Source organism: Pelecanus crispus, chromosome W, assembly GCF_030463565.1.
Source record: "Pelecanus crispus isolate bPelCri1 chromosome W, bPelCri1.pri, whole genome shotgun sequence".
In the NCBI taxonomy this organism is placed as follows: Eukaryota; Metazoa; Chordata; class Aves; order Pelecaniformes; family Pelecanidae; genus Pelecanus; species Pelecanus crispus.
The window spans coordinates 19,522,456-19,546,396 of record NC_134675.1 but is presented as its reverse complement, the minus strand read 5'-3'; the positions used below and the strand labels follow the sequence as shown (position 1 = coordinate 19,546,396).

Below are 23,941 nucleotides of genomic sequence, written 5' to 3'. Positions count from 1 at the left end.
AGTCAAAATTGAGAAGGATAATGAGAAATAAAACTTACTCTTAAAACACCTTCCGCCCCACCCCTCCTTTCTTCCCAGGCTCAACTTCACTCCCGATGTTCGCTACCCCCTCCACCCCAGTGGTACAGGGGGACGGGGAATGGGGGTTGTGGTCAGTTCATCGCACATTGTCTCTGCCGCTCCTTCCTCCTCAAGGGGAGGACTCCTCACACTCTTCCCTGCTCCAGTGGGGTCCTTCCCACAGGAGACAGTCCTCCATGAACTTCTCCAACGTGGGTCCTTCCCACAGGCTACAGTTCTTCACAAACTGCTCCAGCGTGGTTCCCTTCCACAGGGTGCAGTCCTTCAGGAGCAGACTGCTCCAGTGTGGGTCCCCCACGGGGTCACAAGTCCTGCCAGCAAACCTGCTCCAGTGTGGGCTCCTCTCTCTCCACAGGTCCTGCCAGGAGCGTGCTAAAGCACGGGCTTCCCATGGGGTCACAGCCTCCTTTGGGCACATCCACCTGCTCCTGCGTGGGGTCCTCCATGGGCTGCAGGTGGATATCTGCTCCACCATTAACCTCCATGGGCTGCAGAGGGACAGCCTACCTCACCATGGTCTTCACCACAGGCTGCAGGGGAATCTCTGCTCTGGCGCCTGGAGCACCTCCTCCCCCTCCTTCTTCACTGACCTTGGTGTCTGCAGAGTTGTTTCTCTCTCATATTCTCGCTCCAGCTGCAGTTTTGTATTCCTTTGTTTTTTCCCCACTTCTTAAATATGTTATCAGATAGGCGCTACCACCGTCGCTGACTGGCTCGGCCTTGGCCAGCAGCGTGTCCGTCTTGGAGCCGGCTGGCATTGGCTCTATCGGACACAGGGAAAGCTTCTAGCAGCTTCTCACAGAAGCCACCCCTGTAGCCCACCCTGCTACAAAAACCTTGCCACAAAAACCCAATACAGGGAATTAGCCATGTTGGAGGTGATTTATAGTGACCTGAACAATGAGCACTTATCCAAAGATCCAGATGAAGTCAGGTGCACACAACCCACGTGGCGGAAATTTGTACAGAGCCACCATCATCGCATGTAAACTCAACAGCAGAAATAACCTGGAAAGACAGAGAGGAACCAATGGTGGATGAATTGGCTGACAAACTCCAGCAACAGGAAAAAAGACTAGCTTCCTCCCTATGGGCCTGTGTCTTACCTGCAGAAAACGTGTCCTGGGAGTTCCAGCAACTCAAAGAGGATAGATATATCCTACTCCACACCTCTACAAACCAGTATCTCAGCCATTAGGAGTCAGCATCCATCTGCTCAAGAGCGAGGACGCAGCAGATACATACCACAGGCCACCCTGTGGTTTTACCTGCATGACCATGGAGAGGACACGAGGAAATGGGATGGAAAACCTACTTCAACCCTAGAGACACGGGTATGTGAGTTGCAAGGAAAAACAATCAGAAACGGGGGTTCTTTGAGTAAAACTGCTGCTCCAAGTTCCAGTGGGCAGTTCCCCAGACAGAGTAGAAGGGCTGATTTTCTGATCTTCATGAAGGGATGTCTGACTTGCATTTACAAGAAGTGAATAACAAACACTATAACCAGGACTAGAGTGGCCCTGCCTCCAGCCAGGTGGAGGAAAAGTGTAAAAAGATGTAAAAAATGTGCTCTACACCGCAGCCGGGGAGAATGGCCCTACCTGGAAGCTCTGGCAGAAAGCACCAGGGGAGACTCGAGGTCGACCCCTAGGGTTTTGGAGTCGCAGATACAGAGGATCCGAGTCCTGCTATACTCCAACTGAGAAAGAGATATTGGCAGCATATGAAGGGGCTTAAGCTGCTTCAGAAGTGGTTGGTACTGAAGCAGAGCTCCTCCTGGCACCCTGACTGCTGGTGCTGGGCTGGATGTTCAAAGGGAGGGTCCCCTCTACACATCATGCAACTGATGCTACGTGGAGTAAGTGGGTTGCACTGATCACACAAGAGGCTTCAATAGGAAACCCCAGTTGCCCAGGAATCTTGGAAGTGATCATGGACTGGCCAGAAGGCAAAGATTTCGGAACGTCGCTAAAGAAGGGGGGTAAATTCTGCTGAAGAAGCTCCACTGTATAATACACTGCCAGAAAATGAGAAGCAATATGCCCTGTTCACTGATGGGTCCTGTCGTCTTGTGGGAAAGCATCGGAGGTGGAAGGCTGCTGTATGGAGTCCTATACAACAAGTCGCAGAAACTGCTGAAGAAAAAGGGAAGGGGAATCGAGTCAGTTTGCAGAGGTGAAAGCCATCCACCTAGCTTTAGATATTGCTGAATCAGAAAAGTGGCCAGTCCTTTATCTCTACACTGACTCATGGATGGTGGCAAATGCCCTGTGGGGGGGGTTGCAGCAATGGAAGCAGAGCAACTGGCAGCACAGAGGCAAACCCATCTGCGCTGCTGCATTGTGGCAAGATATTGCTGCCCGGGTAGAGAACCTGGTTGTAAAGGTACATCACGTAGATGCTCATGTACCCAGGAGTCAGGCCACTGAAGAACATCAAAAGGACCAGCAGGTGGCTCAGGTGGATCTGGACTGGCAACATAAGAGTGAACTATTTATAGCTTGGTGGGCCCATGACACCTCAGGCCATCAAGGAAGGGATGCAAGATATAGATGGGCTCGTGATTGAGGGGTGGAATTAACCCCGGACAGTATTGCAGCACAGGTTATCCATGAATGTGAAACATGCGCTGCAGTCAAACAAGCCAATCAGCTAAAGCCTCTCTGGTATGGAGGGCAATGGCTGAAATGCAAATATGGGGAGGCCTGGCAGGTTGATTATATCACACTCCCACAAACCCACCATGACGAGCACCATGTGCTCACCATGGTGGAAGCAACCACCGGATAGCTGGAAACATATCCCATGCCACCACCTGGAACACTATCCTGGGCCTTGAAAAGCAAGTGCTATGGTGACATGGCACCCCAGAAAGAATCGAGTCAGACAATGGGACTCATTTGCGAAACAACCTCATAGACACCTGAGCCAAAGAGCATGGCCTTGAATGGGTATATCACATCCCCTATCATGCACCAGCCTCCAGGAAAATTGAATGATACAATGGGCTGTTAAAGACTCCCCTGAGAGCAATGGGTGGTGGGACATTCAAACATTGGGATACACATTTAGCGAAAGCCACCTGGTTAGTCAACACTAGGGGATCTGCCAGTCGAGCTGCTCCTGCCCAATCAGAACTGTTACGTACTGTAGAAGGCGATAAAGTCCCCGTAGTGCACATAAGAAATATGCTGTGGAAGACAGTCTGGGTTACTTCCCCCTCGGGCAAAGGCAAACCCATTCATGGGATTGCTTTTGCTCAAGGACCTGGGTGCACTTGGTGGGTAATGTGGAAGGATTGGGAAGTCCATTGTGTACCTCAAGGGGATTTGATTTTGGGTGAGAATAGCCAATGAACTGAATGGTATGATGTTAATTGCTATATAATACTGTATTTCATCGCTTCGATAGTTGCTCTATGCCGTATCAATGGTATCACCCAGCTTAATGAAGAATGAAGTTTGATGAAACCAAGCAAAGTGCAGCAGTGATGGAACCAGAACTGCCTTCAGCATGCAACAATCCAACACCGCACACCATCTCTCCTGCCCTGAAAGACTGTGATGACAGATGGAGCCCAAAGTCATGGACTGAATAAACTCAATGGACTTTTTTGAGTGATGGCCCATAGACTAAGGGAATGATATCAATGTGTATGTATCAAGAGAAAGGAGAAGTGGTGGTGATTAATTGGAATTTATTGGAAAGGTTAGAGACCTGGGCATGATGTAGATGGTATAGAATAAGGGGTGGATACCATCCTGGTTTCAGCTGGGATAGAGTTAATTTTCTTCCTAGTAGCTGGCATAGTGCTGTGTTTTAGATTTAGCATGAGAATAATGCTGATAGCAACAACTAAAACATCAGTGCGTTAATTAGTGCTTACACTAGTCAAGGACATTTCATCTTCTCTTGCCCTGCCAGCGAGAAGCTGGCAGGGGGCACAGCCAGGATACTTGACCCAAACTGGTCAAAGGGCTATTCCATACCATATGACATCATGCTCAATATATAAACTGGGGGGAGTTGACCAGGGAGCAGCAATCGCTGCTCGGGAACTGGCTGGGTATTGGTTGGCAGGTGGTGAGCAACTGCATCATGCATCACTTGCTTTGTGTATTATTATTGTTATTACTACTACTATTTTACTTCATTTATTAAACTGTCTTTATCTCAACCCATGAGTTTTCTTACTTTGACTCTTCTGATTCTCTCCCCCATCCCACTGCAGCAGGGAGATTGAGCGAGTGGCTGTGTGGTGCTTTAGGTGTTGGCTGGCTTTAAACCATGACAGGTAGTAATAGTGCTAGACCCGCATTTTCTCATTTCCCATTTCTGTTTAGGTATCAAAATGCAGACCTTACCGCAATAAGGTGCAGAAATGCAATGAAGCAGACATTGGACCTTCAGCAGAGAAAGTGAGATGTTGGTTCTCTATAGTGAGCTTACAGGGGAAAAAAAAAAAAAAAAAAGAACAAGTGCTACATAATCTTTTTTATTTTCTGAAACTGATTGTGAAGAAGCCTGAAAGGCTGGATAGACTGTTACTGACAAATGCCAAAAACCTTGCCAATTATCATAACTACAATGAAAACATCAACTGCATTTATGCTTACCCACTAATTTTTTGTGGTTTCAAGAAACAAGTTTTAAAAGTTTCTTTAGGGCAAAATCCATATGCCTTCTCTGTGCCTCTACCAAATCATAAGTTTATTTGTCATCATGTTCACTGCATAAGGAAGTGTTCTGAAATCCAGAGGCAACTGTCTTCTCCCCCAAAATTTTACTGAAAATACTTAATGGCAGAGAAAGAGCCCATGCTTCTTAAGGTACCAGCTCCTATAACACAAGCTGTGTTCTCCCCACAGCTGGTCACAACTAGTATAATTAGATGACCATGTTGCAGATATCTGAAAATGCAGCAGTTGCATAAATCAGTCCTCTATCTATATTTGGCTTTGTTCCAAGCCAATTTACCTACTTACCAGTTGTGCAAATCAGGGAGACATACAGACCTTTTGGCTCCAAGATCATAGAAACTTTGAGTACATTTTGTACCAATGGTAACAGGATAAGATTAATCTGTTCAGTAGCCTTTCCCTTACAAGCATTAATTGGAACAGAGCTGAATTATTTCCCAATAAGCTGGAACAAGCAAACAGTATTTTCTTTCCTCCAAAAATCTTATGGCTCCTTAATGTCCTGGTTTCGGCTGGGATAGAGTTAATTTTCTTCCTAGTAGCAGGCATAGTGCTGTGTTTTGGATTTAGTAGCAGAAGAATGTTGATAACACACTGATGTTTTAGTTGTTGCTAAGTACTGCTTATGCTAGTCAAGGACTTTTCAGCTTCCCATGCTCTGCCAGGTGCACAAGAAACTGGGAGGGGGCACAGCCAGAATAGTTGATCCAAACTGACCAAAGGGCTATTCCATACCATATGATGTCATGCTCAGTATATAAACTGGGGGGGGGGGGGGGGGGGGGGGGTTGGCTGGGGAGCAGCGATCGCTGCTCGGGAACTGGCTGGGTATCGGTCAGCAGGTGGTGAGCAGTTGCATCACTTGTTTTTTTTCCCCCCTGAGTTTTGTTTCTCTGTCATTGTTCTCCTTTTCATTGCAGTTTTTATTACTACTATTTCAATTATTAAACTGTTCTTATCTCAGCCCACAAGTTTTCTTACTTTTGCCCTTCCAATTCTCTCCCCCATCCCACTGGGGGGGAGGGTGAGCAAGCAGCTGTGTGGTGCTTGGTTGCCTACAGGGGCTAAACCACAGAGTGCTAAATATAAATATATGCGTTTAAATTTATGTATATGTGGAGACTGTTAGACCCAGTAAGTCTTGCAGTTTGTAACACATGCTACACTACCAGATCTTGCTTCCTTCTTTTCCCCAAGCTCTATAGGCACCTCCTGCCTGAAGCATCAGAGATTGTCTGCCTCACTAATCTTATGAGCCCCATACCAGGTTTTTATGTAACTGAGGGCCATAAGATGCACAGCACTTACCTGGCCACTGCAAGTACAACAGGCTTTGTGCCAGCAGCTTGATAGAGTCGATAAGCAGAGAAGCTTCAGCCAGAACCCTGCAACAGGCACATGTAACTCCGAGATGGGCATAGTGGTAATTCAGGTGCCAATTTTCCTCTGAATTGGGATTCTGGTTTTGAATGAAACCCAGATCAGAGAAGTTTCACCTACTCGGTGATAAACCTTGCTTCATCTCAGCCTAAGGCACCAATACCACAAACTGGATAGATACACAAGAAGTGAACACTTGCGCAAAAGAATACCAATAAAGCCTATAAGCTCCACCAATGCGTAAGGGTTTTACTGGAGGCTCACTCACAAGATTAAAACCTGTATTTGTTTAGTTCCCAGATATTTATGGTTATTTAGGTCTCAAATATTTATGCATGTGTAAGTATTGTTAAAGACAATGGAACTACTTATGCATACAGCTAAGCTGCCGCCTAGAAATTTTTTTTTTTTAAATTATCTGTCAATTCAGAAAAAGTCAGAGACCCATTTTGATGAAGCTCCTACAGAACCTTTGTCTACATAGTAGAAGCTGGCAGATTTCCTGCTAGTTCCCTTTGCTAGCTCTTCAGCAGCCCACCCTGTGGGCTGAAAGTAAGCCAAAAGCCTAAAAGCTCTGGCTGTGCTCTCCCTTGCAGTCTTGATTCCCAGGGTCTACAAGTGGCCTGCCCTGGCACTGGACCTCTATTCCCATTTGCAGTAAATTTTAAAAATATAGTAATGTAATTCACGCATAGCTGATTTCAAAATACCAAAGCCATTGTCCTTCCCCACTTGGCTTCGCTGGGCATTCTCACTAGTGGCAGAGCTGTAAAATACCACCACAAACATGCAGCTCGGAGCAGGTCAGAACAAGCAAACAGTAGAGCATACTAATTTTCTGCTGAGATACTAAGGGGAATTATATGCTTCAGCATATTTACCAGGACAAGATGGTTTACCATTGTACCTGAACATGCTCGAACTTAACCGCATGCTTAAAAGACAAAGCTGAAGATACAGTAGCACTGTTCCTCTTTACCATATGTACACATAACTTTCTAAAGAGCTAATCTATACTTCAAAGTTTTCAATATAAATAACATAATTTCAAGACCAAGTATACTCCAAATGAGTTTAGTAAGATGAACATTAAACAGTTTCACTAGTTTAACCAAATCTTTCCCCTATTTTCTCTAGTGATATTAAAGACAGTACCTTTCTGAGAACTGCCAGAGTTTTCATAAAGGTTTGTGATGTTATTAGTAAACTGACATTGTACAGAATATCCCAAGAGCAACAGCCAAGGAAAGCTACCAACACTGACACATTTGGTACAGACAGTAAACATTTCAATGAGATGTCATCAAGACCTCTCTCATGGACATCTCATAGGGCAATTTTCAGCTCAAAGCCTTCCAGTAATTTTTTTTTTTCCCCCTTCAGAAAGGCAAGTCCAGCTTCCATTGTAGAAGAGTTTAGGACTGCAGTCTGCAAGCCCTGACTTCTCTTATCTTGGACAGAAAAAAAGCTTGGCCTGAGAAATTCTTTTGGGCTGAAATGTGCATCCCAGATACAAGGAAACAGTTTATATTTGTTCTACTGATCTGCTGCTTTCTAACCCTTTCCCCCATGTTTTCTCAACAAAGTACCTACACAAGAAAAAAAGCTTTAAGAATTGAATCCTTCACTACCAACAATAAAGCCAAAATGAGTGACAACAGTAACCATTTTGAATGGAGGCATACTGACCCACAGCAGAAGCCAAAAGCAATGGCCAGGCATTACACCACTGTAACAATTCTAAATTGCCCCTGTATCATCACCTAAACCAAATACTTTTCCAGTTGTTAATATTTCTCCTCACTCAGCTTGCTGAGGGTATCAGTGTATGTAAGTTTACAATATTTAACACATCCTTACATGAAAGCACCTTCCTACTTTGCACAGATGGAAGACTTCTTAGTTTAATCCAAAATATTTTATTACTCAGTTCCCTGATGGGGATTATCTGCCTTCTTCCCACAAGAAAAAGGTAGTTTGAATGTCAGTCTGCATGTCAATCTTCACAGTGAGAGAAACCAAATAGATCAGTCATCCAATCTTTTCTATATTAGTTTGGCACAATGCACTAAAATAACAACCCTGAGGACTATCTGCTCTCTGCCAGAGATCTGCATGGCTTAAGAGTTTCATTTCATGCCTTCTTGTACACAAGGCAGGGGGTGGGGAAGCTCCTTCTCCTCCCTCTTCCTGTAACACTGGCTTAAAACAAATACAGAAAACAATCTGCATGTCTACAAGACCTCTTCTGGACATACCCCTGCTCTTCCTCCCAAGAGCCTCTGTGAGGGATAGGAAACATGCAGTTGCAACTCGGAGCAAATTCTTGTCAGGGGAAAAAACTGAAATTCTCAGTTATTTTTAGGAAGATGTTTGAAGAAGGTGTGAACAAGCCTGTGTGGAACAGAAGATACCAGTGCAGGAGATCCTGGTCCTAACCTCAGAGGTTCAAAGAAAAAGCTAGTTCTGCTTGTTACAGCGACCTTGCCAGAAGCCAGAAGCTACAACTGCAGCTACAACTAAACTGTGTTTGCTTAGTAGTGTGGAAGAACTATTCATGTCTGTTCTATATTTACAGAAGAGCTCATTTTCCAGAACTATATGCAGACATTATCGAAATAACTTTTTAAAAATAAACTTATGCATATTAGTATGGTTTTAAGAGAAACTCCATCCAGCCCCACTGTTTAAAAACCAGCTGTTCACATTTCCATTTCAAGTTTGAACTTCCTGACAATGCATTTCATACAACTATAGGAACCATCACCTATGTTTTATTTATATAAATAATCCAACAAAATTAATAAGCAATATGGATCCTTAATATGGGAGATCCTTTCCAAATTTTTAAGACCACATTAGCACTGTTTCAGTGAGCTTCCATGCTAATCACAACTGCAATATTGTCTTACATTAACCAAATAAGTCTTTAGTAATAGGCTAGGCATCTGTAGAAATATTTACTTCAGTGAAAAAAAAAAGTTTCAGATGTATTTTATGGGAACATTTAAGATACTGATTACATATGTGGTGGTAAAATTAAAACTTGCAACAGAAGAAAAAAATGAAAGTAATATTAGTATCATATCTGGCAGCTCTGCAGTCTAAACATGAAAAAAGTTTGAAAAAGTATAAAATATTGATAAACTGAGAAAACTGTCACTGACTACACACGAATTTTCAAAGTAAAGTACATATTCATCAACCAGAAATTAGAGTACTGTCATAAATCAAAGCAATTAGAACATTGTATTAACCACGACAATAGACAAACACTTGCCTGCTAGAGTGCATTAATCTGACAAGGTCAATAAAGTCTACATGAACTGCAAACTGGAGGTCACTGCAAGTTTCACCACACATTTCAGATATTTTAATTTTGTATGCCTCCTCAGATACAGAACAGGGAAATATTACCTGAAGGTAATTGGGAGACCCTATTATCCACTAAGCTTTGACACTTCCCTTTTAAAGGATACAAAGGATTACCAAAATAAAATTCTGCAGGCATTTATTGGTAGTAGAATGGGAGGTAACACTGATTTGCTTAAAAAACTAAACTGTTTCTCAAATTGGTATTATCACAAATTAGGGTTTTTTTCCTTTCAACACCAAGCCCTTTCAGCATCTGAAAGGAACAATTCTGAAGATACAAGCATGATGGTCATAAAAAAAATCCTCAGAGTATAAGAGGGTATTTGACAAAATTAACTAGTGAAATGAAATGCATGTCCATGGGTCAAAGTGAGGAGTATTAGTTGCATACATTTGAGGGTTAACTATCAGCTCACAAAAGGACCTGATCATCATTGCTGACAGCTGAGCAAAGACTCATTTCAGTTTGCTCAAAAGCAAGATGACAGGATGCTCAAGAGGAGGACAGCAGAGAGCTCAGAAAACAAAATGTCAGATGTGGTCAGATGTCAGTGTGGTCTAGCAGACAGAACCCATTTCTCCAGCACTCCCACCTTCCACAGTAACCCTGGATAAGTTACAAGGAGGTGCAGTATCAACAGCAGTGTATCAGCAATAAATACTGTGAAATCTATTGATGAGAAGTACTAGGGAAGAATTGAAATCATCTGGTGTAATAGGTATATTAGTAGCAATTCCACTATAAATTAGAATATTAGGACAAGAGAGATGAGAACAAACAGTATTATGTAAGATTTCCATGAATTATGAGAATAGTTCACACTTCAGGGATACAAAAGAAATACACTGAGACAGTGTGCAACAAGAGTAGACTGACTTGAATTCCAGTTTCATCTCATAGCAGAGAAACCAGAATATTCAATGACAAATTTTAAGTTTAAAGAGAAAAAAAATCCACTTTTTACCAACAACTTCAAATCCTTAGTCATCAGATGCTCAGCACTACCAAGAAATTGGACATTTCTGAGCAAAATTGAGGGAGTGATGGCTGTAGCAGCTTTTAAGACAATTTGAAAAGTATTTAATCAGTTTCCAGACAGAAGGTAAACAATTCCCCGATTTCAAATAATTCTTAAGTATCAAGTAAATAGAGCTGTTGTTTTTTCAGGACATTTTTCAGTCAAGATCCAACAAAACTGATCTTCCAAAAACCCAAGAAAAAAAAGCCACCAAGAAAACCCAAAACACACACCCAAGCCTACCTTTGGGGGGGGGGGAGGAAACCAAGACTATTCACCACCAAGCAGGATTCTCCAGTTCTGCAGGGTGGCGAGACAGGAAATCAGAAGTGTCCTACAGGCAACACACTCAGCCTCTGGGTAAAGATAAAAAAGGAGGGAAGCAACAGAAAGCAACTTTCCCCTTAACCACATTCTCCTAGTCACCTAGAGACAAGTAACGAAGCCCTCTTAAAGGCTTTCTGTCCACTTTGCCTTGAGCAAAAGAATGAACTGTAATTATAGAGTTTTAAGTGAGAGCAGATAAAAAGTAAAATAAGACAACCCTTCTTCATAGAAAATCCACCAAGAACAGAGATTTCATAGAATCATAGAATCGCTTAGGTTGGAAAAGACCTTTAAGATCATCCAGTCCAACCATTAACCTACACTACCAAGTCCACACTAAACCAATTAAGGGTAGACTAGACTAAACCATGTCCCAAAGTGCCATGTCTACACGTTTTTTGAACGCCTCCAGCGATGGTGACTCCACCACCTCTCTGGGCAGCCTGTTCCAATGCTTGACTACCCTTTCCGTGAAGAAATTATTCCCAATATCCAATCTAAACCTCCCCTGATGCAGCTTGAGCCCATTTCCTCTTGTCCTATTGCTAACTACGTGGGAGAAGAGACCAACACCCACCTCACTACAACCTCCTTTCAGGTAGTTGTAGAGAGCGATAAGGTCTCCCCTCGACCTCCTCTTCTCGAGACTAAACAACCCCAGTTCCCTCAGCCGCTCCCCATAAGGCCTGTGCTCCATACCCTTCACCAGCTTTGTTGCCCTTCTCTGGACACACTCCAGAACCTCAATGTCTTTCTTGTATTGAGGGGCCCAAAACTGGACACAGTATTCCAGGTGCGGCCTCACCAGCACCGAGTACAGGGGAACAATCACCTCCCTGCTCCTGCTGGCCACACCATTCCTGATACAAGCCAGGATGCTGTTGGCCTTCTTGGCCACCTGGGCACACTGCTGGCTCATGTTCAGCCGGCTGTCCACCAACACCCCCAGGTCCTTTTCCACCAGGCAGCTTTCCAGCCACTCTTCCCCAAGCCTGTAGCGCTGCATGGGGTTGTTGTGACCCAAGTGCAGGACCCGGCACTTGGCCTTGTTAAACCTCATACAGTTGGCCTCGGCTCATCAGTCCAGCCTGTCCAGATCCCTCTGCAGGGCCATCCTACCCTCCAGCAGATCGACACTCCCACCCAACTTGGTGTCATCTGCAAACTTACTGAGGGTGCACTCAATCCCCTCATCCAGATCATTGATGAAGACATTGAATAAGACTGGCCCCAAAACAGAGCCCTGGGGAACACTGCTCATGACCGGCCGCCAACTGGACTTAACTCCATTCATCACTACTCTCTGGGCTCGGCCACCCAACTAGTTTTTTACCAAGCGAAGATTAGCATTAGAAACTCCAGAACTCAAACCAGATCCATTCTCTTATCACCACCTGCTGCTAAAAACTAGCTTTACAAGTTTCTTTAAAGAACAGCTATGTGGCAACATATAATTTCTATTTTATACAAGCTTAAGCCAACTTTCACCAATACTGGAAGCCAGCAAAAGCTAACAGAAGCAGTCCCACAGTCTCCCCAGCTGCTTGTTTCCACTCGCACCTCATTCTCTCCTGCACTGGGATAAACTTTTGCATAGCTGCACCATTACCTTTAGTCCAACTTCAAACGGTAACAAATGCATTAGCACAGTAAAAGATCTCATGAAGTTCAAATCCATCATACAGAAGGAAAAACTGATCTTCAAAAGTATCTTGTACTCTACATGTTTGAGCTTTGGGTAAGGCACAATTACACACATCTACACACAGGTATTGCACTGAGCAGTACCTAGACTCCACTGAGTGACAGTGAAGACTCAACCTTTAATATCACTAAATCCAATGAGACAGAAAGCTCCAGATTAGTTAGTTACAATCTATTTACTTTGCATAGAAACAAAGAAACTGCCATACCAGATCAAGCCATTTAAGCAGAACCCTACCACTTGCAATAACTAATAGTGATAAAAATAAGACATGGTAGAAGAGGGTGACCCTCTTCCAAAAACACTCTCAAGCCACAGAGCACAGAAGAGGTAGGAGGTGAAACTTCTCTCACAGTAGTATTCAGCTTAAACTGGAAGCAGAAAATTTGGTGGCTTATTTAAGCAGACAGTGAAAAATACCCAGCATCATGGATTTGGTTAAAACACATAAAGTTATATTTTACCTTAGCTATTCTTAGCCAAGGTAAATAAGCTATATTTTTTACCTTAGCTACATTCTGACAACATTATCATTTCAGTAAAAAAAGAGCATATTAAACCTTGGCTACACTGTGCTTTCACTGTACTTGCTCTCCCTCTGTTCCCACTCCACTGCCCAGTCCAGTGCTCTGTTAATACATTCATGCCCTCCTTTGAAAGTCACCAAAGGCACTACAAATTGATAAGCAGAGCTAAAACTGACAAGCTTTTAACAGTACACTTGTACATATAGTCAAAACTTCAGTTTCACAGTGTGTCTTTGGTATCTCTAGCAGACATCAATGCAAACAGCAATTGCAGAAAATACAGAAAAGGTTGTCTTGCAGCATCTGACAAGTCTGCCGTAGCTAGCACATGCATTTTCAAATTCAAACACTTAGTTTTCACCCAAGTCACACAGTACATGGTTACTGTATGCAGAGGAGACTAATCGCAGCATTTCCTGCTTTTCATTTTTTTAATAAAAAAAATAGGGTTATAGCAGTATAACTAATCCTGTACTTGGGGATGTAATAAGTCACCTACACCAGTTTCAGACACAAATAAACATCACTTAAATGGTTTGAACATTTCAAGAGAACATTGTTAAGGTCACAGAGAAGGAGGTGCATTTTGCCTACATGGATTTGCCCCAAAACAGAAGTTATAACTCAAATTACAAGAAATCATACTACAGTTATCACTGAACTCACTGTTAGGATCTTTTTCTATAAACCAAATCAATATACTGTCAGTATAGACACAGGATAAAAGGTCTGAAGTGCTTTATCTTGAAGCTACATTTCCTAGTAAAACAACTCACCCCTCCTCTTACAGGGATATAAAAAGATAGCTTATAAACATTTACAGCTTTTAGTGAAAATATTTGTTCTACTGCCCTGACAAGCAGAATGCTTGAGAGATTAAAGAAAAAAGGTAATATTTACATTTAAGACTTAACAGCAGAGTCAGTTTTCCTTCTCAGCTTCCTTCTGAGGCTCATGCAGGTCTTCCAGCATAAACAGAAAATCTATTTAAAAAGAAAGTGACTGTAATACCAGAGACTGATAGGACGACTTTGGAACAAGCACAGTATCTTTTAACGAACATTATATCCTTACAGGAAAGTATAACTACTGTATTTAAAAACAGAATAGAAAACCTCCACATAATATATTATTTTGATTATGCCCTTCAGTTCACCTCTTAAATGTCTGGGCAACAGCCGCATGCACAGATTTAATGTGTAATACACTAACTGCTACTCACATACAAATGAATCTCCCTCCTCCAGCTTAATATTACAATAAGGGCAGAGAGATGTTTTAAATTCTTGATATGGCCTGACAAAGTAGTACTTTGTCTAACATCTATGTACTGATAACACGACATACAGAATTACTGAGATACTCCATATGAGCATTTATAAGATATTTCTGAAAAAAAAAAAAATCACTATTAATGCTGCCATGTATTTAAATTTATCATGAATACAGTTAAAAAGTAGACTATCTCACTAAAATACTAAAGAGAAAAGCACTTGGCATTTAGCATTTTCTATGATTTGTTATCATTCCTAATCAAATGTGAGAGAGCATTTGGGGAGAAGGGTTTTAACTCATACACACACTCAAAACACTGACTTGTCCAAATGCAGGCACTTAAAAGTAAGCAAAACTGTCCATGTGAAAGGAAAAAAAAAAAAAAAAATCCACAGCTGCTCTGTCATCGCTGCTGTGGGACTGACTAGCAAGGATGGACTCAATGCTTTTGCATCAATGCAACATATATTGACCTTCCTGAACCTCTAATATCAAGCCTAACTCCCACTTACTATCACCAGGAGACTCTCAGTTGTTTTAATCGTGTTCCAACACCGATTCTTTATTTTCCTTGAAAGCCATGAAGCTGGATACAATTGTATTATGAGATACGGTACATTATAAATTCCCAACTCAAGAGACAAAGATGGTGCTAAAAATCATAAAAAAAGCCCAAGATACTTGCTAAAATTCATACATGATTTTTGCCCTTCCTGAAACACTTGATTTCCCACTAATCCTTCTTTAAGTACAGAGGCATTTCTTATATATTAGGATCGCACCACTCAAGTATTTTTACATTGCCCTAGAAATAGGCCAAAATCCATCAGAATTGCTAAAAACTTATGTAAACAGGACATTGGTCTAAAAAACAGTTTTTATTACAATAGTCCCAAGATAAGTCAACCTTTAAAGAATATCCTTAAGGTTTAACTGCTGTAAGACACAACTAAAAAGAATACACAAGCCATCTGTTCAAACTGGAACTAGATTTCTTATGAGGTTTAAATGATTAGCCATACAAACTGTAAGGCAGCATTAAAATAGGTCTTTTGATGTTAATACTAAGTCCTTTAACTACACAGTCTATATCATATAAAACCTTACAAGAAATCCATATGAAATTATCAACTTCACATCAAAATTACACCATCACTACTGCAGTGCCTTCCCACACACATACCAGTTACACCTAGCAAGTGCATATTAAAGCTGAAGTGTGCTCTGAAGCACTTTAACTGCTTCACCATGGACATGTTCACTTTCACATACATCAAATAGGCATAGTATGTGCAGTTCTATAAAACCTCAAGAAATTGGACTTATCAAATAAAACACACAGAAGGCAAACAAGGACTACAAACACAAGGGCACTAAATGAAACCACTCAAATGTATCACCTAGACTGAACCACTAAAAAATTACTTTATCTCTGAAAAAGAGAAGGGACATTTTTGTTTAAAAGCCTTCCTTCCCCGCCTTACTAAGAATCAAAGAAATCAGTTCTGCAATACCACGATGCTGCAAGTTAGAATTAGACTTCAGAGAAGTCCTTTTTAAAAAAAAAAAAAAAAAAAAAGAAAAAGAAAAAAATTAAGAATTACTCAGTTTTGTACAGCAAACTGCTAGGAAAGTCCAGAAAGCGGTCAGGTACTCGGTGAGCACCCGAAGCAGAAGCACAGCTGCCGCTTGAACCACGCCGCACCCTCGCGTCCTGCTCTGGCACCGAGGCGACAGAGCTACAGAAGAGTTAACGGGCTCCACTCACACCAAGATCCAAAGGCTGACACATCCGACCCCGGTCCCCGCCACCACCACAAACTCAAACTTCAAAGCCTTTTAGGACTCCAGCAGAGATTAAACACAGAAGCACCCCCCCAACACGGCTCAACTCCCGCGCAGCTAATCGCCCACGGCGCAGGGACGCGCCGCCCCAACCCGTTCGTCCGGCGCCGACTGCTGGGCGACGCGCAGCCCCGCGCCGCTAACAGCTGCGGGCGGCCCGCGGGGCAGCCCGGCAGCCACCCTTCCTCAAGCATGCAGCAGGTGCCTCCGCGCCCCAGGAGAAGGCTGCAGGCGAGGGCTGCCTGCCGCACCCCAGCCCTGCATTCCGCGGGCAGCTCCCACCGCCCCCGCATCTGCTCCCGGCCAGGCGGCAGCTGGGCGCCCGCAGAGGAGCGGGAACGGTGCGGCCCGAGCCCTCCCCACGGGAATAGCCCCGCCACCCCCCTCACCTCGCGGGGGGAGATGGCTCCATCCTCCGCTGCGCGGCGGGGTCGGTCCCCGCCAGGCTCCCGGCCGGCAGCTGCTCCAGGAACTCGGCGCAGCGGCTAGGGGAGGCAGCCGGGCTGGCGGGGCTGGAGCGCGGCCCAGGCAGGTAGCGGAGCAGCAGCGTCTCGGGAGGCTCCGGCGAAGAGGAGGAGGACGAGAAGACGGCAGCGGCGAGGAAGAGGGGCGCCTCAGGCAGCCGGTCCAGCTCCACACTCCGCACTTTACGCAGCTGCTTCCGTCTCCAGTCAGAGCGCTGCTCCCGGCCGCCGCCGCCCGCCTCCCGCAGGAACCCCCCACCGCTCCCGGCGACACTCCCCGCACTGCCCTTCAGGCTCCCGGTGGCAGCAGCCTCCACACTACTACCCGAGAATAATCCAGACGACGAAGTGCGATTCCCCGCCGCCGCCATTTTCTCTAGCGGGTCACATAGGGCTTCCAAGGCTTGGGGGAAGCTAACATTCCGACCCGCTACGGAAACGGCGTAGAGAGGGAGTGGAAGGCGAGCGCGGATTGGTGGTAGCAGGAGGCGCGGGGCGGGGCGGCCGCCTGTAGGTGCAGCGGCCCGCGGCGGCGCCCCGTCCGCCCCCGCGCAGGTGTTGGCGTCGCGCTTGCTCGTCAGGGGCAGAGTCTGGCCGCCCGCGGACGGACGGGTCGGGCCATCCCCGGGAGCTGGCGGAGGTGCTGAATGGGGAGGGTGTCCCCGCCCCCACGTGGCCCCTCCCATGTGCAGGAGAGCGGCGGGTGCTCCGGCGGCCTCGACGCGTGGGGCCGTGGTGTGGGCCAGTCGCCGCCGCGTGAGGACCCAGCGCTGTGGGGCAGCGCGCGGAAGCCCTTCCCGAAACTCGGGCCGGCTCCTGGTGGCGCCGCGCCCCAGATCACAGCACCCCGTCTGTGTGCTCCTTCTCCCTAGCACTCCCAAAACTTCCCCAGGCGACGTCCTCCCCAGGAGCCAACCGAGAGGCGAGGAAGGAGCAAAATGTCTATGGTGCCTTCCTGTGCTGCAGCGAGCTGACAGGAAATCGCCGCTGTGCCCAAGCTTACCTGCTCATTCATCTCTGGGATTAGTATGAAATTGTCGTGGTTTAGCCCCAGCCAGCAACTAAGCACCACACAGCCACTGGCTCACTCCCCCTACCCCGATGGGATGGGGGAGAGAATCGGAGGAGTAAGAGTGAGAAACACTCCTGGGTTGAGATAAGAACAGTTTAATAATTGAAATAAAGGAAAATAGTAATAATAATATAATAATGATAATAATAATAATAACAATATACAAAGCAAGTGATGCACAATGCGATTGCTCACCACCCGCCGACCGATACCCAGACAGTTCCCGAGCAGCGATTGCTGCTCCCCGGCCAACCCCCCCCAGTTTATATACTGAGCATGACGTCATATGGTATGGAATAGCCCTTTGGTCAGTTTGGATCAACTATTCTGGCTGTGCCCCCTCCCAGTTTCTTGTGCACCTGGCAGAGCATGGGAAGATGAAAAGTCCTTGACTAGCATAAGCAGTACTTAGCAACAACTAAAAACATCACTGTGTTATCAACATTCTTATCCTACTAAATCCAAAACACAGCACTATGCCAGCTACTAGGAAGAAAATTAACTCTATGCCAGCCGAAACTAGGACAGTATCCACCCCTTATTCTATACCATCTACGTCATGCACAGGTGCTCCTCTCTCCAATGTGTTCTAATTAATCACCACTGCTTCCCTATCCTATCTTGATATATACACACAGATATCATTCCCTTCGTCTATGGCCCATCCCTCTAAAATGTCCATTGAGTTCATTCAGTCCATGACTTTGGGTTCCATCTGTCATCACAGTCTTTCAGAGCAGGAGAGGTGGTGTGCAATGTTGGATTGTTTCATGCTGAAGCCAGTTCTCATTCCAACACGGTTTCATCAAAGTTCATTTTCATTAAGCTGGGCAATTCTCACTGTAATACCATTGATGTGGCGTATAGCAACCATAACCTACAGTACTATATACTTAACATTAGCATACTATATTATTATATTAACATTATACTATATAATTATATTAACATACAGTTAAGAGATAACATACAATAAGAGATAACATACAGTATTATATAGAAATTAATATCATACAATTCAGTTCATTGGCTATTTTCACCCAAAATCAAATCCCCTTGAGGTACACATTGGGCTTCCCCATCCTTTCGCATCACCCACCAAGTGCACCCAGGTCCTTGAGCAAAAGTAACCCCACGAATGGGTTTGCCTTTGCCTGAGGCAGGAGTAACCCAGACTGTCTTCCCCAGCATATTTTTTATGTGCACTACAGTACGTAACAGTTCTGATTGGGCAGGGCCACCTCGATTGGCAGATCCCCTAGTGTTGACTAACCAGGTGGCTTTTGCCAAATCTGTATCCCAATGTTTGAATGTCCCACCACCCATTGCTCTCAGGGGAGTCTTTAACAGTCCATTGTATCATTCGATTTTCCCAGAGGATGGTGCATGATAGCAGATGTGATATACCCACTCAATGCTGTGCTCTTTGGCCCAGGTGTCTATGAGGTTGTTTCGGAAATGAGTCCCGTTGTCTGACTCAATTCTTTCTGGGGTGACATGTCGCCACAGGACTTGCTTTTCAAGGCCCAGGATGGTGTTCCGGGCAGTGGCATGGGGCACGGGATATGTTTCCAGCCATCCGGTGGTTGCTTCCACCATGGTGAGCACATAGCATTTCCCTTGGTGGGTCTGTGGGAGCGTGATGTAATCAATCTGCCAGGCCTCCCCATATTTATATTTCAGCCATCGTTCACTATACCCGAGGGGCTTGAACCGCTTGGCTTGCTTGACTGCGGCATATGTTTCACATTCATGAATAACCTGTGCAATACTGTCCAGGGTTAAGTCCACCCCTCAGTCACGAGCCCATCTATATGTTGCATCCCTTCCTTGATGGCCTGAGGTGTCATGGGCCCACCAAGCTATAAATAATTCACCCTTATGTTGCCAGTCCAGATCCACCTGAGCCACTTCAATCTTAGCAGCCTGATCCACCTGCTGGTTCTTTTGATGTTCTTCAGTGGCCCAACTCTTGGGTACGTGAGCATCTACATGATGTACTTTTACAACCAGGTTCTCTACCCAGGCAGCAATATCTGTCCACAATGTGGCAGCCCAGATGGGTTTCCTCTCTGCTGCCAGTTGCTCTGCTTCCATTGCTGCAACCAACCGCACAGGGCATTTGCAACCATCCATGAGTCAGTATAGAGATAAAGGACTGGCCACTTTTCTCATTCAGCAATATCTAAAGCCAGCTGGATGGCTTTCGCCTCTGCAAACTGACTCGACTCCCCTTTTCCTTCAGCAGTTTCTGCAACTTGTCATATAGGACTCCATACAGCAGCTTTCCACCTCCGATGCTTTCCCACAAGACGACAGGACCCATCAGTGAACAGGGCATATTGCTTCTCATTTTCTGGCAATTTATTATACAGTGGGGCCTCTTCAGCACGTGTCACCTCCTCCTCTGGTGATATTCTGAAGTTTTTGCCTTCTGGCCAGTCCATGATCACTTCCAAGATTCCTGGGCGACTGGGGTTTCCTATTTGAGTCCATTGTGTGATTAGTGCTACCCACTTGCTCCATGTAGCATCAGTTGCATGATGTGTAGAGGGGACCCTCCCTTTGAACATCCAGCCCAACACCGGCAGTCGGCGAGCCATCAGGAGCTGTGCTTCAGTACCAACCTCTTCCAAAGCAGCTCGAACCCCTTCATATGCTGCCAATATCTCTTTCTCAGTTGGAGTATAGCGGTCCTCGGATCCTCTGTATCTCCTACTCCAAAACCCTAGGGGTCGACCTCAAGTCTCCCCTGGGGCTTTCTGCCAGAGGCTCCAGGTAGGGCCATTCTCCCCGGCTGCGGTGTAGAGCACATTTTTAATATCCTGCCCTGCCCGGACTGGCCCAAGGGCTACTGCATGAACTATCTCCCGTTTAATTTGTTCAAAGGCTTGTTGTTGCTCAGGGCCCCATTTGAAATTGTTCTTCTTCCCGGTCACCTGATAGAGAGGGCTTGCGATCTGGCTGTAATTTGGAATATGCATTCTCCAAAAACCCACAACGCCTAACAAAGCTTGTGTTTCCTTTTTGCTAGTTGGTGGGGACATGGCTATTATTTTGTTGGTCACACCCATTGGGATCTGATGACATCCATCTTGCCATTTTATTCCTAGAAATTGGATCTCCTGTGCAGGTCCCTTGATCTTACTTTGTTTGATGGCAAAACCAGCCTTCAGGATTTGGACTATTTTCTTTCCCTTTCTCAAAAACTTCTTCTGCTGTATTGCCCCACACAATGATGTCATCAATGTACTGCAGATGTTCTGGAGCTTCACCCTGTTCCAGTGCCATCTGGATCAGTCCATGGCAAATGGTGGGGCTGTGCTTCCACCCCTGGGGCAATCGATTCCAGGTGTACTGAACACCCCTCCAGGTAAAAGCAAACTGGGGCCTGCACTCTGCTGCCAAAGGGATGGAGAAAAATGCATTAGTGATGTCAATTGTGGCATACCACTTGGCTGCCTTTGACTCCAGTTCATATTGAAGTTCTAGCATGTCTGGCACAGCAGCGCTCAGTGGCGGTGTAACTTCATTCAGGCCACGATAGTCCACTATTAGTCGACGAATCAGGTTATGGATGGGAATCAGGGAGTCTCGGTTGGTGCGATATTGCCGCCAGTGCACTGTTGTGGTAGTGATCGGCACCTGTTGTTCCTCAGCCCTCAGCAACCCTACAATAGACGGGACCTCCGAGAGACCGGACAAGGTGGACAAGTGTTTAATTTCCTCCATCTCCAAGGTGGCTATACCAAAAGCCCACCGGTACCCTTTTAGGTCCTTGAAATACCCTCTCCTGAGGCAGGCTATACCAAGGATGCACGGGGCCTCTGGGCCAGTCACAATGGGGTGCTTCTCCCACTCATTCCCAGTTAGGCTCACTTCAGCTTTCAGTACAGTTAGCTGTTGGGATCCCCCTGTCACTCCAGAAATACAGGTGGGTTCTGCCCCATACAGGGGGCAGCTTGATGGCATTAGGGTACACTGTGCACCAGTGTCCACTAGAGCCTTCTAGTCCTGTGGGTCTGATGTTCCAGGCCATCGAATCCACGCAGTCCAGTAAACCCGGTTGTCCCTTTCCTCCACCTGGCTGGAGGCAGGGCCCCTCTAACACTGGTCATGGTATTCATTGTTCACTCCTTGTACATGTGAATCAAAAGTCCCTTGATTAAGATCGGAAGTAAAATTAGCCCTCTTATTCTGTCTGGGGAACTGCTCACTGGAACTTGGAGCTTCAATTTTCCTGGGAGAATTGCCTTTTGTATTAGTTTTTCCTTGCAAGTCATGCACCCGTGCCTCTAGGGTCGAGGTGGGTTTTCCATCCCACTTCCTCATGTCCTCTCCGTGGTCACGCAGGTAAAACCACAAGGTGCCCCATGGTGTTAATCCTCTATATCCTCTCTCCTGAGCATAAGGACGTTGACTCCTAATGGCTGAGATACTGGTCTGTACAGGTGGGGAGTAGTTTATATCCTCTCTGAGTTGTTGGAACTCTCAGCCTATTTTTTCAGACAGGTTTTCCACAGCCGAGACACAGGCCCGTAGGGAGGAAGAGAGAATTTCTTTTTAGCAAGGCCTGTTGTGACAGAACAAGGAATAATGGATTTAAACTAAAGAAAAATAGATTTAGACTAGACATTAGAAAGAAGGTTTTTACAATGAGGGTGGTCAAGCACTGGAACAGGTTGCCCAGAGAGGTAGTAGAGGCCCCATCCCTGGCAACATTCAAGGTCAGGTTGGATGGGGCTCTGAGCAACCTGATCTAGTTAAAGCTGTCCCTGCTCACTGCAGGGGGGTTGGGCTAGATGACCTCTAAAGGTCCCTTCCAACCCAAAGCATTCTATGAAACCCCATGTAGCTTCTATGAAACCTTGGGGACGTCCAAGTAAAATTTTCTCTTAGTCTAGATTTCTGCTTGACCACAACTCGGTAGTTTTGCTTTCAAGCTCCAAGCTGTGGAGAAGGGACTTAAAATTTTACAAGAACAGAAGGGCGTACACTGTTGTAAGAGAGGTGCTATTTTGCTGCTGTTAAAGAAGTTGTCCTGGTTTTGGCTGGGATAGAGTTAATTTTCTTCCTAGTAGCTGGCATAGTGCTGGGTTTTGGATTTACTATGAGAATAATGTTGATAACACACTGATGTTTTTAGTTGTTGCTAAGTAGTGCTTATGCTAGTCAAGGACTTTTCAGCTTCCCATGCTCTGCCAGGTACACAAGGAACTGGGAGGGGGCACAGCCAGAAGAGTTGATCCAAACTGACCAAAGGGCTATTCCATACCATATGATGTCATGCTCAGTATATAAACTGGGGGGAGTTGGCTGGGGGGCAGAGAACCGCTGCTCAGGAACTGTCTGGGTGTTGGTCGGCAGGTGGTGAGGAATTGCATTGTGCATCATTGTTTTGTATATTCTTTTATCATCAATATTATTATTATAATTATTATTATTTTCCCTTCCTTTTCTGTCCTGTTAAACTGTCTTTACCTCAATCCACGAATTTTACTTTTTTTTTCTGATTCTCTCCCTATCCCACTGGAGAGGGAGGGGAGTGAGCGAACGACTGTGTGGTGTTTAGCTGCCTGCCAGGTTAAACCACAACAGTCCTTTCTGGCACCCAGTGTGGGGCCCGAAGGGTTCTAGATAATGACAGATCTGACCAGAGCGTGTTAAAACAAATTTGTGATAAGCATTCATTATATTAGTTTAATAGTCACTGGTCATAATGTTGTTTTATTTGCTCTCAAAGTTGTTGTGCTTGTTCTCAGAGCTGTGCTATGTAACACCTTACTTGCCATACACACTCCCTGTGGTGCTGGTTATCACCAATGGGAGCTGGATTAAAGGTATCGCTTTGCTGTGCTGTGTAACACTGGCTTATGGTATGATAAAATTATTGGTCATGAGATTGTACTCAGCACTGCCATCATCCCCGTACTTCTGGAGCCATCTTGGAAACTATTAATAATTACACTTTTTACCTTTTCTCCTCAGAGAACCGATCTATGGGGGAGACAGAGGGGGACACCTTCCCCCGCTCCTTCACCTTGCCTTTCTCCTTCAGGCTAGTTACAACAGCTCTTGAGAATTTTGAATATCCTTGGGATGTTCAAACCAGTATGGTCCTATTGCTATGTCCCCTGAATGCGGTTCAGGTCTTGTTTAGGGTTAAACAAC

At 45.2% G+C, this 23,941-nt stretch overlaps 1 protein-coding gene across 1 annotated transcript in view; it reads right to left on the bottom strand.

The window, feature by feature from the left end:
- LOC142596476 (mitogen-activated protein kinase kinase kinase 1-like) overlaps positions 1–17,384 on the bottom strand; it is a 91,616-nt gene extending 74,232 nt beyond the window's left edge. The window contains exon 1 of the mRNA XM_075725596.1: positions 16,624–17,384. Coding sequence (XP_075581711.1) covers positions 16,624–17,384 — 761 coding nt within the window. The remainder of the gene's footprint in view (positions 1–16,623) is intronic.
- Between the last annotated feature and the right edge of the window lie 6,557 nt (positions 17,385–23,941).